Source organism: Pan troglodytes, chromosome 1 (assembly GCF_028858775.2).
Source record: "Pan troglodytes isolate AG18354 chromosome 1, NHGRI_mPanTro3-v2.0_pri, whole genome shotgun sequence".
NCBI classification, from domain to species: domain Eukaryota; kingdom Metazoa; phylum Chordata; class Mammalia; order Primates; family Hominidae; genus Pan; species Pan troglodytes.
Genome location: NC_072398.2, coordinates 208,352,922 through 208,368,112, shown reverse-complemented (window position 1 = coordinate 208,368,112; position 15,191 = coordinate 208,352,922). Strand labels below are relative to the sequence as shown.

Here is a 15,191-nt window from a genome sequence, read left to right as displayed (position 1 = left end):
TCAGCCCCTCTCTGGCCCTAACTTGGCGTGATTCCAGGATCGAGAAGAAGCAACAGGCCCCTGCCTGGGCCTATTATTGTCATCAGCGTCCAGCCCTGCTGGAAGCAGAGGGAGGGGTATCAATAAATAATGAACACATTTAAAATTCATTATGAGATTATTTTCTGAGAACAGGGAAAGAGCAGGGGCACAGAATGGGAAGGAAGCAGAAGAGATGAGCCCAGAAAGGGGAAGCCTGGGACATGAAGTGATATTAACAATGAACACGTGCACAGCCCTTTACAGTTTACCCCCAGACACTTCCTCCCCCATCATTTCCTCCACTATCCTCCCAGTGGCCTGTGAGATCTGTATCTGTAGAGCAGGTACAATTATGGTCCCATCCTATAGCAGAGAAAATTGGGGCTCCCTTGACTGACAACACGTCAACTGGCAAGTGGCAGAGGCGGGATTGGAATCAAAGGCTCTGACTCAGCCAGCACTCAGGCAGCGGCCCGCCACATGATGCTCACTGAGGAACACCCCTGCCCAGTGTAGAAGAAGATCACGAGGTCAGAGAGCCTGGGAGGGTGAGCTGTGGATGTTCCCCCAGGACAGCGTGTTCTCCCCACAGCTGCTGAGTCGGCAGAACCAAACTTGCCACCCACCCGTCTCATTTACAGTAAATCCAGTGGGTTGCAGAAATGGGACCTGAAACTGCCTGAGGGCAGCAGGGTGGGGGGACAGTGAGGGGATGGGAAAGGGGCCAGCCTGCTGGGCCATGGGAGGGGACCGTCAGGGGAAAGCCTTTCCCGCCTCTGGGGAAGGGAACTTCCGCTTCGGACCGAGGGCAGTAGGCTCTCGGCTCCTGGTCCCACTGCTGCTCAGCCCAGCGGCCTCACAGGACACCAGCTTCCCAGGTGAGGACGGGGCTTGGCGCCTGGGGGAGGCTGGCAGGGCCAATATGGCAGAAAGTGGTGATTCCATAAGTGTGAGCTTTGCGTCACCTGCCTTGGAGCCAGCTAGGCTGTTTAACAGTGCAGGTAGCTGGGCCCAATCCCAGACCTCTGGGACCCAGATCTCTGGGGTGAGTTGGGGAGTCTGCTGCTACCCAGGGCCTAGCGGATGGGCAGGCCACCTAAAGCGGGAGCCTGGCACATAGGAGCTTTGGCATCGCAGAGACTTGAGCTGAGTTTGGCTCTGCATCTTATGTATTGGTTATCTTGGGCAAGTCACCTAACCTCTCTCAGCCCGGCCCCCCTATGGAGAACAGAACTTTTCAGCACTGCTGTGCCTTACAGGAGATCAAGCTTGCAAAATCTTAGTGCATGCCCTGGCTCAAAATTTATCAGTAAACCAGAGGCAGGAGTGGGATTATAAGCCAGTCGCTCCTGCCCGGCCCAGCATTTCCCCAGCACCTTGCTTATTTCCTCATACTCTGCTGAGAAAGCTCAGCTTGACTCTTCCAAAGAAATAAGGGGATGTGCAGGTAGAGTTACGATGAGTTCTCAGCTAGTACTGAGTGAGCGCAATGTTTGTGCAGCGGGGGAGTGGGATGTGGCACTGCACGGGGCAGGGGGGACCTTATTTCTTCTAAGCGCCTTCTCCTGTCATCCTTCTGGCAGCCCTGTCAGGTTGAAATCAGCATTGCCAAGTGGCTCAGAGAGGTTAAGGTACTTGCCTGAGGTTATGCAGCCGGTAGCAGATGGGGCTTTAAAGTCAAGTGGGCCTGACTCCACGTTGCAGAAAGGGACTGCTGGACCGAAGGAGATGGAAAGGTCAGAGCCTGGGGGGAGGACGGGAGAAACCGGGCTGGCAATGATGATGGGCTGGTACAGGCAGGAGGCAGTTAAACCAGATGAGTTGTAAGCCCTAACCCAAGGCTGAAACTCGGTGGCTTTTGAAATGGGCTAGAACCAGCACTTTCCCACTCCCCCTGCCCCTGGCTTCCCCAGGAAGCCCAAGTCCTTTCAGTACCCTGCTCCCCACCCACTCCCGGCACCAACTGGTCGCAGCTCTCCACCCCCGGCTGCCTCCAACTGACAGAGCCCCTCCCTCTAAACCCAATCTTTCAAAGGGATTGTCTTTTTTTACTTCTCCAACCATCTTCCCTTCTGTTCAACCACTCAGGAATTCTTGGATGACAGAGATAATAATAAAATAGCTAATATTCATTAAGAATTTCCAACATGCCAGGCTCTGTTGGAAGCTGTAACTCATGTCCTCGCACATACCCTATGAGGGAGAGAGTAGCATTATCCCCACTTTATAGGAGGGTAAACTGTGGCCAGAGAGAAGGAGTGATTTCCCAAGTCCCTTAGCTAAGAAGCAGTAGAGACCTTATGTGAACGCTGAGTGTTGCTTTCCTTGTGACACTACAGGCTCCCGCCACCAGGTGAATGTGTGCTGCCTAACAAGAGCAGCAATCATCGTGGTGGTAAAAAGCCACTTTCACCGAACACTGACCACGTGCCTACCACTACCCTTGGCGTGTCCCATGCATTAGTCCTTTTATCAGGCTGTCTGGCTTCAAAGTTTATGTTTTTACCACCAGGTACAGTGGCCTCTTAACATAACATTGAGTTTTAAGATCCAGTGGATGTGGGTTTGACTCCCAGCCACACAGGAGCTGTGTGACTTTTATCAAGGTGCTTGCCCTCTCTGATCCCGTTTCCTCATCTGTAAAATGAGAAAGCAAGAGTGCATTCTCAGGGGCTGAATATCAAATTACATGGGATAATGGCATGTAAACCATCTGGCTCAGAGCCTGGCCTATACGTACCCAACTTATTAAAGTTGTTAAATTGCCATTTTGTAAAACCTTTAGCAAGAGCAAGAGTGAGAGCTGATGCTTATTCATGGATAAGCAGGACCATGCCCCTGAGCCACCCTGTCTTCGGAGCATAGAGCCTGGCAGAACCTAAAGCTGTCACCAGCATTCCCTGGCCACACTCATCTTTACAGCTTCCTTTCCTTGGTGCACAGTGTCTGGCATAACTCAGGGCTTTCAGCAAGAAATTGATCAGGGCTAGGCTGAGGGGCTGAGGCTGGTTTGCAGAGCATAGGAGCCAAATATCAGTAGGCTTTGTCTGGTCCCAGGGAGCCCTCCACATGCCAGACTCTGGGGTTGGGACAGCCAGCATGTGGCAGAGAGGGTAGGAGTTTGGCCACAACCCTGCTGTTAAATAGTTTGCTGGGTGATTTTTGGGTAGGTTGCTTTCTAAGTTCCGATCCTCAGTTTCCTCATCTGCAAGATGGGAAATTCATCACAACCCACTTCCCCAGGGTGTTGTGAGGATCAGAGAACAGCAGCAATAGCAGTAGCAGCCACAAGTCCCAACGAGAGCTTGGGGCTCAGGGCTTTGTGACTCTTTCCCATCCATGGTCTCACCTGGGTCCCTGTGGCCACTCTGGGAAGTAGGCAGAGACCACTCTGCTCCCCCATTTTAAGAGAGGATACAGTTCAGCCTCTGAGGAAAGGTTTCCTGGAGGAAGAAGGCTTTGACCCAAGCTTCGAATGAAGAAAAAAATTTTGGATCTGGGCAAAGGTGGAATGGGCTGCCTCGAGAGGTAATGAGCTGCCCATCACTGAAACGGTGCAAACCATGGATGGAAGAGCCCTTGGCAGAGATGTCATTTCCTCACACTCTGCTGAGAAAGTTCAGCTTGACTCTTCCAAGGAAATAATGTGATGTGCAGCTAGCATTGTGATTAGTTCTTAGGGCTGAGTGAACACAACGTTTGTGCAGCAGGGGAGTGTGATGAGGCACCACACGGGGGACCTTGGCAGAGGTGTCATTGAGGAAACTTAAGAATAGGCTGAAGGGTCCTCAGGAACTTAAACATGGAATTGCCATAAGCGGTAATTCCTCTCCTAGGTATTAACCCCAAAGAATTAAAAACAGATACTCAAATCCTTGTTCACAAATGTTCATAGCAGCACTCTTCACAATAGCCAAAAGGTGGAAACTTCCCAAATGTCCACCAATGATGAGTGGATAAACAAATAGCCAAGTGAGATGGTGCGTGCCTGTAATCCCAGCTACTCAGGAGGCTGAGGCAGGAGGATGGCTTGAGCTCCAGAGTTCGAGACCAGCCTGGACAACAGAGTGAGACCCCATCTCAAAAAAACCAAAAACCCCAAAACCAAATTGTAGTGTGTAAGTGGAAGGTCTGTAAGTGGAAAGACACAAACAGTATTTTCCTCTGCTCTCACACCACAACAATCAACACAGAAGACTTCTGTGACCAAATGTGAGGGGTTTCTCCCCTCACACCAAGCAAGCAATCAAATCTGCTGGGTGTCTTTCCACTCAGTTCTGACACTGTCTAGGAACAGCATCAGACCCCACAGGCTAAGAGCTCAGTCCCACAAGACTGCTCCCCGTCAGACACCATTTGCGAGTCCAGGCCCCCAGAACTTCTGACCAATCAGCTTCAAGTTGGGGTTCTCACAACCCCCTCCTTGGGTTTGGTTTCTTTGCTAGAGTGGCCCAAAGAAGTCGGGGAAACACGTTTACCAGTTTATTATAAAGAATACTATAAAGGATACGGATGAGGAGATGCTCAGGGTGAGGTATGAGGGAAGAGGCATGCCACTGTCATGCCCAGGTCCCTGGGCACGCTGCCCCCGAGGAACGTCCTTGTGTTCAGCTATTTGGAAGCTCTCTAAACCTAGTTCTTTGGGATTTTTATGGAGGCTTTATTATGTAGGCATGATTGATTAAGCCATTGACCATTGGTAATCAATTTAACCTTCAGCCCCACTCCCCTCCCCAGAGGTTGGGGGGTGGGGCTGAGAGTAGACCCTCTAAGCCTGCCTTGGTCTTCCTGGTGACGAGCCCCATCCTGAAGCTACCTAGGGGCTGGCAGCCATCAATCAATCATTAGCGTACAAAAATACCTCACTTTGGAAATTCTAAGGATTTTAGGAGTTGTCTGCCAGGAAAGAGGTAGAAGACCAAATATATACTTTGCAATATCACATGTATCCATACAATGGAGTATTACTCAGTTATAAAAAGGAATGAAGTACTGATACATGCTACAACATAGAAACATGGATGAACCTTGAAAACATTACCCTAAATGAAATGAGTCAGACACAAAAGGTCACACGTTGTATAATTCCATTTATATGAAATAATAGGAATAGGTAAATCCATAGGGACAGAAAGCAGATTCATGGTTGTCAGGGGCTGGGGGAAGGAGGATTGAGAAGAAACTGCTTAACGGGCATAGAGTTTTATTTTGGGGTGATGAAAAGTCTTGGAACTAGATGGAAGTGAGGGTTGCACAAGACTGTGAATGTATTCAATACCACTAAAATGCTTGCTTTAAATTGGTTAATTTTATGTTGTAGGAATGTTGCCTCAGTTAAAAATATATAGGCTGAGGGTTAAACTAGATGAACTTAAAGGCCACTTTGTCCTGAGAGCTAATGGCATGGAACACTGGCCATGCTGACCAGTTTGAGACAGCCCACCGGCTTCTTCCTAGTTCTTTGGGATTAAAAAGGGGTCATCACTGCCCTCTTGCCAGAGTCACAGCTCTGAGAATATTCTACCAGCAGAAACAGCCTGGTATGCTGGCAGGGACATCGGCTTCATTCCTTCCTGTATGACTCTGAGCAAGTGACTTGGCCTCCCTGAGCCTCAGTGTCCCCTTTGGTGTAGGAATCACAGTAGATGCAGGGATGCTCTAAGCATGCAAGGTGGCCTGTTCATAAGCAGCATCATACCCTGAATTCAGAAGCTCTACTGAATAAGAGCTTTGGGGGAATAAAACCCCAAACTCATAGTAGCTTAGTTGCCTCTCCAGTCTTGCTTCCTGTCACTTGAACCCTTGCTCCCCTCTGCCATACTGGCCTCCTGCTGATCCTCAACATCCTAACCTCTGTCCTGCCTCTGGGCCTTCTCCATATTCTCTGTCTTCCTGGAACATTCTTGCCCCCACCTTTTCTGGACCTTCAGGTCTCAGCCTAATCATCACTTCCAAGAGTGGCTTCCCCTTGGAGAAGACTTTCCTGGTGGGAGGACTTCCCTCACAAAACCCGCCACCTCCCACCTCCAGCCCAGTTACTCTGCCTCCCAGCATCCTTCTCTTTCTTTCAGAGCACCAATCACGGTCTATCACTATTTCTATTTACTTTATGCTGACCCATTTATATCTACCTGTTTATATCTGTCCCCACTAGGGGCACAAGTCCAGGAGGGCAGGGACTGTATCCGTCTTGTTCTTCACTGAATCCCCAGCACCTTGCACAGAGTCTGGTAGATAGGGGACAATCAGTGAACATATGGATGGAGGAATGGATGGATGGAGGGACAGATGGAGGAATAGAGGGATGGATGGATGAACGGATGGATGGATAGATGGACAGAGGGATGGAGGGATGCAGGGGCAGAAGGATGGATGGATGGATGGATGGATGGATGGATGGATGGATGGTGGATGGATGGATGGATGGACAGATGGACAGAGGGATGCAGGGATGGAAGGATGGAGGGATGGATGGATGGACAGCAGGATGGAGGGATGGATGGATGGATGGATGCAGGGATGGAGGGGTAGAGAGATGGATGGATGGATGGAGAGGAGGATGGATGGATGGATGCAGGGATGGACAGAGGGATGCATGGGTGGATGAATGGATGCAGGGATGGAGAGATAGAGAGACGGATGGATGGATGGATGGATGGATGCAGATGGAGGGATAGAGGGATGGATGGATAGATGGATGGATGGATGGATGGACAGGGGGATGGAGGGATGGATGCAGGGATGGAGGATAGAGAGATAGATGGATGGATGGATGAATGGATGGATGCAGATAGAGGGATAGAGAGATGGATGGATGGATGGATGGATGCAGGAATGGAGGGATAGAGAGATGGATGGATGGATGGACAGATGCAGATGGAGGGATAGAGAGATGGATGGATGGATGGATGGATGGATGGATGCAGATGGAGGAATAGAGAGATGGATGGATGGATGGATGGATGGATGGATGGATGGATGGATGATAGGATCACCACGGTGGTAACCTCTCACATTGTCTTCTCCTCCACAGGAGGCGTCTGACACAGTATGATGATGAAGATCCCATGGGGCAGCATCCCAGTACTGATGTTGCTCCTGCTCCTGGGCCTAATCGATATCTCCCGGGCCCAGCTCAGCTGCACCAGGCCCCCAGCCATCCCTGGCATCCCGGGTATCCCTGGGACACCTGGCCCCGATGGCCAACCTGGGACCCCAGGGATAAAAGGAGAGAAAGGTACCATGGGATTTAGCAGGACACTGGTAATACTGACCAAATTTCCCGTCTCCTGCCTCCCAAGTCACAGTTGCCTACCTTTGAGACTGCAAAAGCACTGGCAAATCCAGCAGCTTGCCGAACCCTTGCAGTAACTTTGCAAGGAGGGAATTCTGATTCCCATTTTACAGAGAGAAAAACTAGCATCTAGAAAGTCTACTGACTTACTTAAGGTAGCCCAGTAAATGTTGAGGCTAAGACCAGACCACGGATCTCTTACCATTAAATTCAGGTGGAGAGGGAGTGCCGCTGTGGCCACAGAGTCCTGTGTTTAAACTTACCTCCTGGGCAAATGACTTCTCTCTGAATTGCTATTTCCTCACCTGTAAGATGGGGGCAATGGTACTTTTTTGGGGTTGTCATGGGGTTCAAATGAGACTCCCAGCTTTGAAAACCCCTCTGTAAAATTTGGTTTATTCATTCATTTAACCTACGGTTATAGAGCAACTGTCTGTGCCAGTCACTCTCCTCACATAATCTCATCTAATCCTTACAATCCCACAAAATATCTTCATCCCCATTTCACAGATGAGGAGGCTGAGCCTCAGGAAATGTGACTCAGTCAAGGTGACACCACTACTAATGGCAGATGTGACACGCAAAGCACATCTCTCTGTCCCCAGATCCCATCTTCTCAGGCCCTATTCTCTGCCACTCTACTGGAAAATCAGTCTTATCTTGTGTTGTGCCAAACCAAGGGGTAGTGGCTGCTGGGGGGGGTGGAGTGAGAAGGAGTCTAAAGTCCATTTCCAGGAGCAGCAAGAGTGAAGGCCATGGTTGATTAGGGATGTCTGCCAGGGGTGAGGGATAGAGGGGGACAGCACTCATTATCCCTGCTCTAGCCTGAAGAAGGACCCCCACACAAGCTGGGGAGGAGGGCCGGCCTAGCACCTTCCTCAGCAAGAAGCCGTTCCCCTCCCCACGAGCAGCAGCCCCCAAGAAGGTCAAGCATATCACAGACTCAGGAAGCTGGGCTGGAGGGAGACCCAGAGCCCCTGCCTGACACTGCCTCCTTTGTTTTACAGATGGGAGACTGAGGCTCAGAGACAGGCAGGGCCCTGCCCAAGGTTCCAGCACAGGCCTCCTTCTTTTGGTCTCAGTGATCTCACTTCTTTGGTCTCTGCTTTTCCAGGGCTTCCAGGGCTGGCTGGAGACCATGGTGAGTTCGGAGAGAAGGGAGACCCAGGGATTCCTGGGAATCCAGGAAAAGTCGGCCCCAAGGGCCCCATGGGCCCTAAAGGTGGCCCAGGGGCCCCTGGAGCCCCAGGCCCCAAAGGTGAATCAGGAGACTACAAGGCCACCCAGAAAATCGCCTTCTCTGCCACAAGAACCATCAACGTCCCCCTGCGCCGGGACCAGACCATCCGCTTCGACCACGTGATCACCAACATGAACAACAATTATGAGCCCCGCAGTGGCAAGTTCACCTGCAAGGTGCCCGGCCTCTACTACTTCACCTACCACGCCAGCTCTCGAGGGAACCTGTGCATGAACCTCATGCGTGGCCGGGAGCGTGCACAGAAGGTGGTCACCTTCTGTGACTATGCCTACAACACCTTCCAGGTCACCACCGGTGGCATGGTCCTCAAGCTGGAGCAGGGGGAGAACGTTTTCCTGCAGGCCACCGACAAGAACTCACTACTGGGCATGGAGGGCGCCAACAGCATCTTTTCCGGGTTCCTGCTCTTTCCAGATATGGAGGCCTGACCTGTGGGCTGCTTCACATCCACCCCGGCTCCCCCTGCCAGCAACGCTCACTCTACCCCCAACACCACCCCTTGCCCAGCCAATGCACACAGTAGGGCTTGGTGAATGCTGCTGAGTGAATGAGTAAATAAACTCTTCAAGGCCAAGGGACAGTGGTCTAATTCAACTCTGTGTCCCAGCACCTGGCACACTAGAAGTGCCATGCTCAGAAATGTTGGTTACATGAATGAATGAACCATGAATGAATGAAATCTCTGTCCGTGTGCTGCTCTGTGCCAGCCACACAGTGGGAGGTGGGGGTCCGGCACCAACTATGCTCCCAGTGGTAGCCTACACCTTTTCCTGATTCTCTCATTAATCCTCACACTCCTCCTGGGAGAGGGCGCATCGTGCCCAGCTTACAGAAGAGCAAACTGAGGGTCAGAAGGGATGAAGAGATTGTCCACAATCTCACAGCAGGGCTGGGATTCAAGGGCAGGCCTGCCCACTGATGGCCTGAGACCTTTTTTAAAGGCAACATGTCTAGGCCAGCCCCTAAAGGGGTTCTGTGCTTGTCCCTTCCCGTTACCCCTACCAAGGATCCAGGGGTCATCCTCCAAGGCTTTAACTGACCTTGGAGCAGGAACCTTTCCCTTTCTTATTCTCCCCACATGCCCTTCCTCCCAGTATCTTCCCAGCCTAGCACAAACTCAGCCAACCAGTTACAGTAAATGTCACTCCCCCGCTCAAAAACCTTCAGTGGCTCCCCACTGCCCACCAGATACAGTCCCAGCCCATGAACTTGGCCTTCCAGCCTCACTCTACTGGGCCTTTCTGTCTTCTAAACAAGCCCACTTCGGTGCCCTTCCTCGCACTGTTCCCCTACCTAGAAGCCTTCCACTCTGCCCATCTACCCATCCTCATTCAAGCCACACCTCCTCCCTGAAGCAGGAACACCCTAGCTCTCGCATGCTCACTCCTCTGGCCTCCTCTACCCCAGAGCGTGCACAGCCAGCATTTGGCTCCTCACCGTGTCTCCCCAGCTAGGCTGTAGCTCTGCACCCTGCTCATCTCTGAGCCAGCACAGAACCCATGATGGACAGCAGCCACTCAGTAAAGATTTATTGCCTGATTGGCTGAGACCACAGGACTAGGACTCCAGAGTCCCGCCCAGCTCTGCACCTACTCTCCTCAGCCTCTCCTACTAGCCCCAGCATCAAGACCCTCAACCAATCCTGACCTGAGATAGGAGGGATTTAAGATAGTCCCACCTGTGTCAACCAGTCCAGCCTCCTGTTTGGCTGGCCCGTCTCTCAGGATTCCATTCATTGGGTGCAGCTTCTGCCCTATCTCCTGGGCCTGGGGCCTGGCCTTGATGACCTGCCCTAACCCCAGACTGTCCAACCGAGACCTAGAATCTTTTCTCCAGGAGCTGGCCCTTATTTCTGCTGCTCAACCCTTTCAATGCAAACTGCCTGGCCTTTGACTCTAATACTAATAGTTATGATAGTAATGGTCACACCACAATTGAATTACTGTGTATCTAGTGCTTTGTGCACATCAGCTCATTTAATTCCCAACCACAACCCCTAGGAGGAACATAGTATCATCCTCATGTGGCTACATGACAAAAAATATAAAACACAGAGAGGGCAAGCAATTTGCCCAGGGTCACAGAGCTGACAGCTACACAGCCAGGTTTGGAGCCTGCTTCTGTTTGCCTCAAATTTCATCACCTCCTTGCCACCCATATCTGTTGGAACCCCTTCTGCAGCAACCCCCCTCTGCAGCCCCATGACCTCTCACCTGAACCCATCTGACCTCAGGAGTTCACATTCTGGAGCCTCTGCAGTTGGGTCCATCCTTGCTAGGCTACACTGCAGCCAGAAGCAGAGCTGGCTGCTGGTGTCGAGCATGCGCAGAGCACCCCATCTTGCTGCACAGACCCAGGCAGAACCGGGCTTGTCTGAGAAGTCAGAGCTCCACGCTCCTGCCTGCTTGTCTCGGGAGCTGCTGTCAGGCCGCCTGGCTCTTCTGCAAGACCAACCCTCCTCTGACCCCTGACCCATAAACCCTGACCCTGCCCTCTGTCCTCCACCAGACCCCCCCAGTCAGGACACTCATAAGAGTGCCCTTGTTGGGCCCTCACAGGAGCTTCCAGACCTGCCAGAAATCCAGGCTCTGACTGTGTGTCTAGCCATAGCCATCATAGTCCAACATCCCTTGCTCTACACAGACGTGCATGCATCTCGACTCCTCACATTTATTTATTTATATTTATTTTTGAGGCAGGGTCTTGCTCTATTGCCCAGGCTGGAGTGCAGTGGCGTAATCATGGCTCACTGCAGCCTCGATCTCCACGGCCCAAGCAATCCTCCCACTTCAGCCTCTCAAGTAGCTGGGACTACAGGTGTGCACCACCACACCCAGCTAATTTTTGCATTTTTTTGTAGAGATGGGGTTTCACCATCTTGCCCAGGCTGGTCTCGAACTCCTGGGCTCAAGCAATCCACCTGCCTCAGCCTCCCAAGGTGCTGGGATTATGGATGTGAGCCACTGCACTCAGCCTTCACCTTTATCATGGCTCTTTTCCAACCAGTCGGGATAGGGTTGCTCCTACAGCTCTCTGGGGAGATGGGTGAGGTTTCATTACAAGAACCTGGACCAAGAACAGTGTGGGAACCCAGAGGTGATCTGAGATGAGTCCTGGTAGCTCACCTGTTTTATCACTGCCCAGACACCTTCCTTTTCCCCTTGGTCCTGTTCTCAGAGGGAGTGGGACTCAAATATTCTTCCTGGGCTAGCAGTTGGGCAGGGAAAGGAAGGGAAGTGGTTCTCTTCAGGCTTATGACCCTTGACCCTCAGGCACCCCCTTGATCCTGACCCCCATCCCTCAACATGCCAGAGCCCTTTTACTTGCAAGTGACAGAAGCCCCTTCAAACCAACTTGGGAGAAAAAAGGGAGTAATCAGAAGAACCCAGGAGCAGGGGAGCTGCTCAGTCTCAGTGGACACAGGGTCGAGACCTGGGTGCCCCCCAGACCCGGACTGGGATATTACTCTGAGACCTCTCTTCTCTGCATCTCTCTCTGCAGAACTGCCCTCTCAACTGTGAAGGCAAGTGGATGCCCCCAAATGACGTCTTGACCCCCAAGTTAGCCCCTGTCTTTCATAGAAGTGACACAGAGTCTAACATCTCCAATCCCCAGTTCCCAGGAGAGAGGATGCAATTGCCCCTGCTTGGAATCAGGATACTCCTCGCCCAATCAGCTGAGGAGTAGATCATTCTAATCCAGTGCTTCTCAAACTTCAGCAAGCATCACAGTCACAAGAAGGGCTTACTAGAATTTGCATTTTCTAACAGTTCCCATAAGGTGCTGTTGCTTCTGGATTTGTTTGTTTTTTTTTAAATAGAGATGGGGTCTTGCCATATTGCCCAGGCTGGTCTCAAACTCCTGGACTCAAGTATTCCTTCTGCCTCGATCTCCCAAAGTGCTGGAATTACAGACATGAACCACCTCGCCCGGCCTGTTGCTTCTGTTTTGGAGACGACCTGTTGAGAACCACTGCCCTCATTATATTGCTCCCATTCTGTAGATAAGAATATTGAGACTCAGGGAGGGATGTTATTTGCCCATATCATGCAGAGGATCCGGGATTTCAATCCAGGTCTATTTAATCACGTGTTGAAGGCCTGTGCACTGTGGCCAGACTACAGGCAACCCCTCCTTTGTTTCAGGCTTTGTAATTTATAAGTCTTATCTCGTTTAATCCGTGGTGGGCAGGTACTATTGCTATGACCATTTCACAGATATGGAAACTGAGGTACAGGAAGCCCAATGGGTGGGGGCAGTTCTCAGAACAGCACTGGCAGGCCCTGTTAAATATGTCACCTTCTGACTACAGTGCTGAGTCCTGGCTTCACCCCCTGTTGATCCTGACCAACACGCCCCTCCCAGTGACCCACAATGCTTTAAGTCAGTTAAGAGAGGAAAGGAGAGGAAAGGGCAAAGAAGCAGGAAGGTGGGGGCTTAATAAACAATGGTAACAACAACTCACACCATGCACGGTTCTATGTACTTCATGTTAACCCGTGTAACCTTTACAACCATGTTCCCCTTTTACAGGTGGGAACACGGAGGCAGAGCAGTTCAATGACTTGCCCGAAATTCTGCAATTAGTTAAGTAACAGAACCAGGTTCAACGCCCGGCAAGTCAGTTCTGGAGCTGCTGCTCTGTCACTGCAGACAGAAGGATCCCCGAATGGTGGTGCAGGTGGCAGTTGCGGGCACTAGCTCTTGACTTAGACCTCAGTCCGAACCCTGCCTGGGCTTCTCACTAGCTGTGTGGCTCCCATCAGGTGACTGCCCTGGTCTCCTGTTTTACCCCCATACAAATAAACAATGCACCTGTGATGTCCTGGCGCAGATCCTTGATTCTTTTCTTGGATTAGACCCCTAGAAGTGGACTCCCCAGGTGAAAGGATATGCACTTTTGAAGGCTTTGAAATGTGTTTCCAAATGGAGGGATGGGCTGTCAAGGCTGAAAATGCCAGGCCTGTTCCAGGCTTGCTGCCACCAGGGGGGAGCAGACACCAAGACAAGGACTGCCTGGAAAAGGGACCGGTGGTTACGCGGGACCGTGGAAACTCCTCCCTCCCTGCTCTCTTCTCCCCCAGGCCTTCCCACTCTCTGGGTGGGCTATGAACTTCCAGGGCGGTGCTGAGGTCAGCTTTGAAGACCCAGGTTCCTTCTAAACCAGCGTCCTCAACGTGGGGTCCCAGCATCAGCATTGCCTGGAAACTTGTCAGAAATGCAAATTCTCTGGCCCCATCTCAGTCTGGCTGAATCAGAAAATCGGAGGGAGGAGCCCAGCAGTCACCTGCCCAGGTGATTCTGATGCAGCCAAGCTTGGGAATTACTGCTCTAGACCAGGGGTTGCCTCCTTTTTCTGTAAGCAACCAGGAAATATTTTAGGCCTTGCAGGCCATACAGCATCTGTTGCAAGTATTCAGCCCTCTTTTTGTAACATGAAAACAGCCATGAGCAATATATAAATAAGAGAGCATGGCTATGTTCCAATACATCTTTATGAACACTAAAATTTGAATTTTACATAATATTCTCGTGTCACAAAATATTTTCCTTTTGTTTTTTTTCAACCATTTAAAAATGTAAAAACCATTCTTAGCTAGCAGGCTGCACACAACAGGCTGTGGGCCGAATTTAGCCTATGGGTTATAGTTTGCCAACCTGCTCTAGTCCCAAATATGGCTCTAACCTTGGAAAAGAGGAGCAGGAAGTTGAGCCCAGCACTGCCTGACTCCCAAGTCAGTACTCCTTCCTGTAAGTTCGTCTGCCAGATCCCAACCTTGGGACACTGGCAGAAAAACTCTCTGGGTCTCACTGCCTTTAACAGTAAAATGAGCATTGCAATCTCTGTGCAATCTGAGGCACTGGGTCTCCTATTTTACTGGGCAATGAGATCCCCTGGAAACTTGCTAGCATGCAGTTACCATATCAGAGGTGCTGATGGTTCTGTTTCCATCAGATTAGACAATATCTGGAGGGGCCTGGGAATCTGCACTTCTCTCAAATACCCTGCTTTGGTTTCAAGGTGGCCCTCCACCTCCAGCCAGGGGCTGGGCTAATGAACATGAAAGCTCGAATAGCAGTAGACGCAGCCTCTTCCCCCAGGAATCCAGTGGCTATATGGGGAGAGAAAATGGGAAGAAGACTTTTTGTCTGTCAGCACCTACAAAAGATGAGAAATGCAGCGAAGAAGAAAAGCCTAGGGGGCTTGGAGAGGCTGGGTTCAAATCTCACCTCTACCACTTACAAGCTGTGTGTTCTCAAGCTAATTACTTAACCTCTCTGGGTCACAGTTTCTTCATCTGTCACATGGGGGTGATAATCAGACCTACTCCAGAAAGCTGATGAGGATTAAATGGGATTCTGTGTGCAAAGCCCCTGGCATACAGAAAGTTCCCCACAAGTGGCAGCTGTCGTTATGGTGATGGGTTGTTTAGAATCAGGATGCTATGGTGGTGTAAGCGTTCCCCAAATTTTCATGTACACAGAAATCACCTGGGGTCTTGTCAAAATGCGGATTCAAATTCAGTAGGTCTGGGATAGAGGCCTGATAATTTGCTTTTCTAATAAGTTGCTGGGAGGCATTGATGCTGCTGAGCTGGGACCACACTTTAGGTA

At 50.9% G+C, this 15,191-nt stretch overlaps 1 protein-coding gene across 2 annotated transcripts; it reads left to right on the top strand.

Moving 5' to 3' along the window:
* The first annotated feature begins 768 nt into the window (after positions 1-768).
* C1QB (complement C1q B chain) lies at positions 769-9,150 on the top strand. Of its 2 annotated transcripts, XM_016956039.4 has the most exons (4): positions 796-899; positions 1,605-1,757; positions 7,055-7,258; positions 8,430-9,150. In XM_016956039.4, exons 3-4 carry the CDS (start codon positions 7,072-7,074, stop codon positions 9,002-9,004), a joined length of 762 nt encoding a protein of 253 aa, XP_016811528.2. In that variant the 5' UTR covers positions 796-899; positions 1,605-1,757; positions 7,055-7,071; the 3' UTR covers positions 9,005-9,150. The 2 variants fall into 2 exon arrangements, with proteins under 2 accessions (XP_524599.5, XP_016811528.2); XM_524599.8 differs by lacking the exon at positions 1,605-1,757 and having other exon boundaries at positions 769-899.
* Positions 9,151-15,191: the final 6,041 nt, after the last annotated feature.

Excerpts from the sequence above, each read along its gene's own strand:
- C1QB (XM_524599.8), top strand. The coding sequence starts at position 7,072 with ATGATGATGAAGATCCCATGGGGCAGCATCCCAGTACTGATGTTGCTC. Across the intron at positions 7,259-8,429 it reads AGGGATAAAAGGAGAGAAAG|GGCTTCCAGGGCTGGCTGGA; the intron begins GTACCATGGGAT and ends CTGCTTTTCCAG.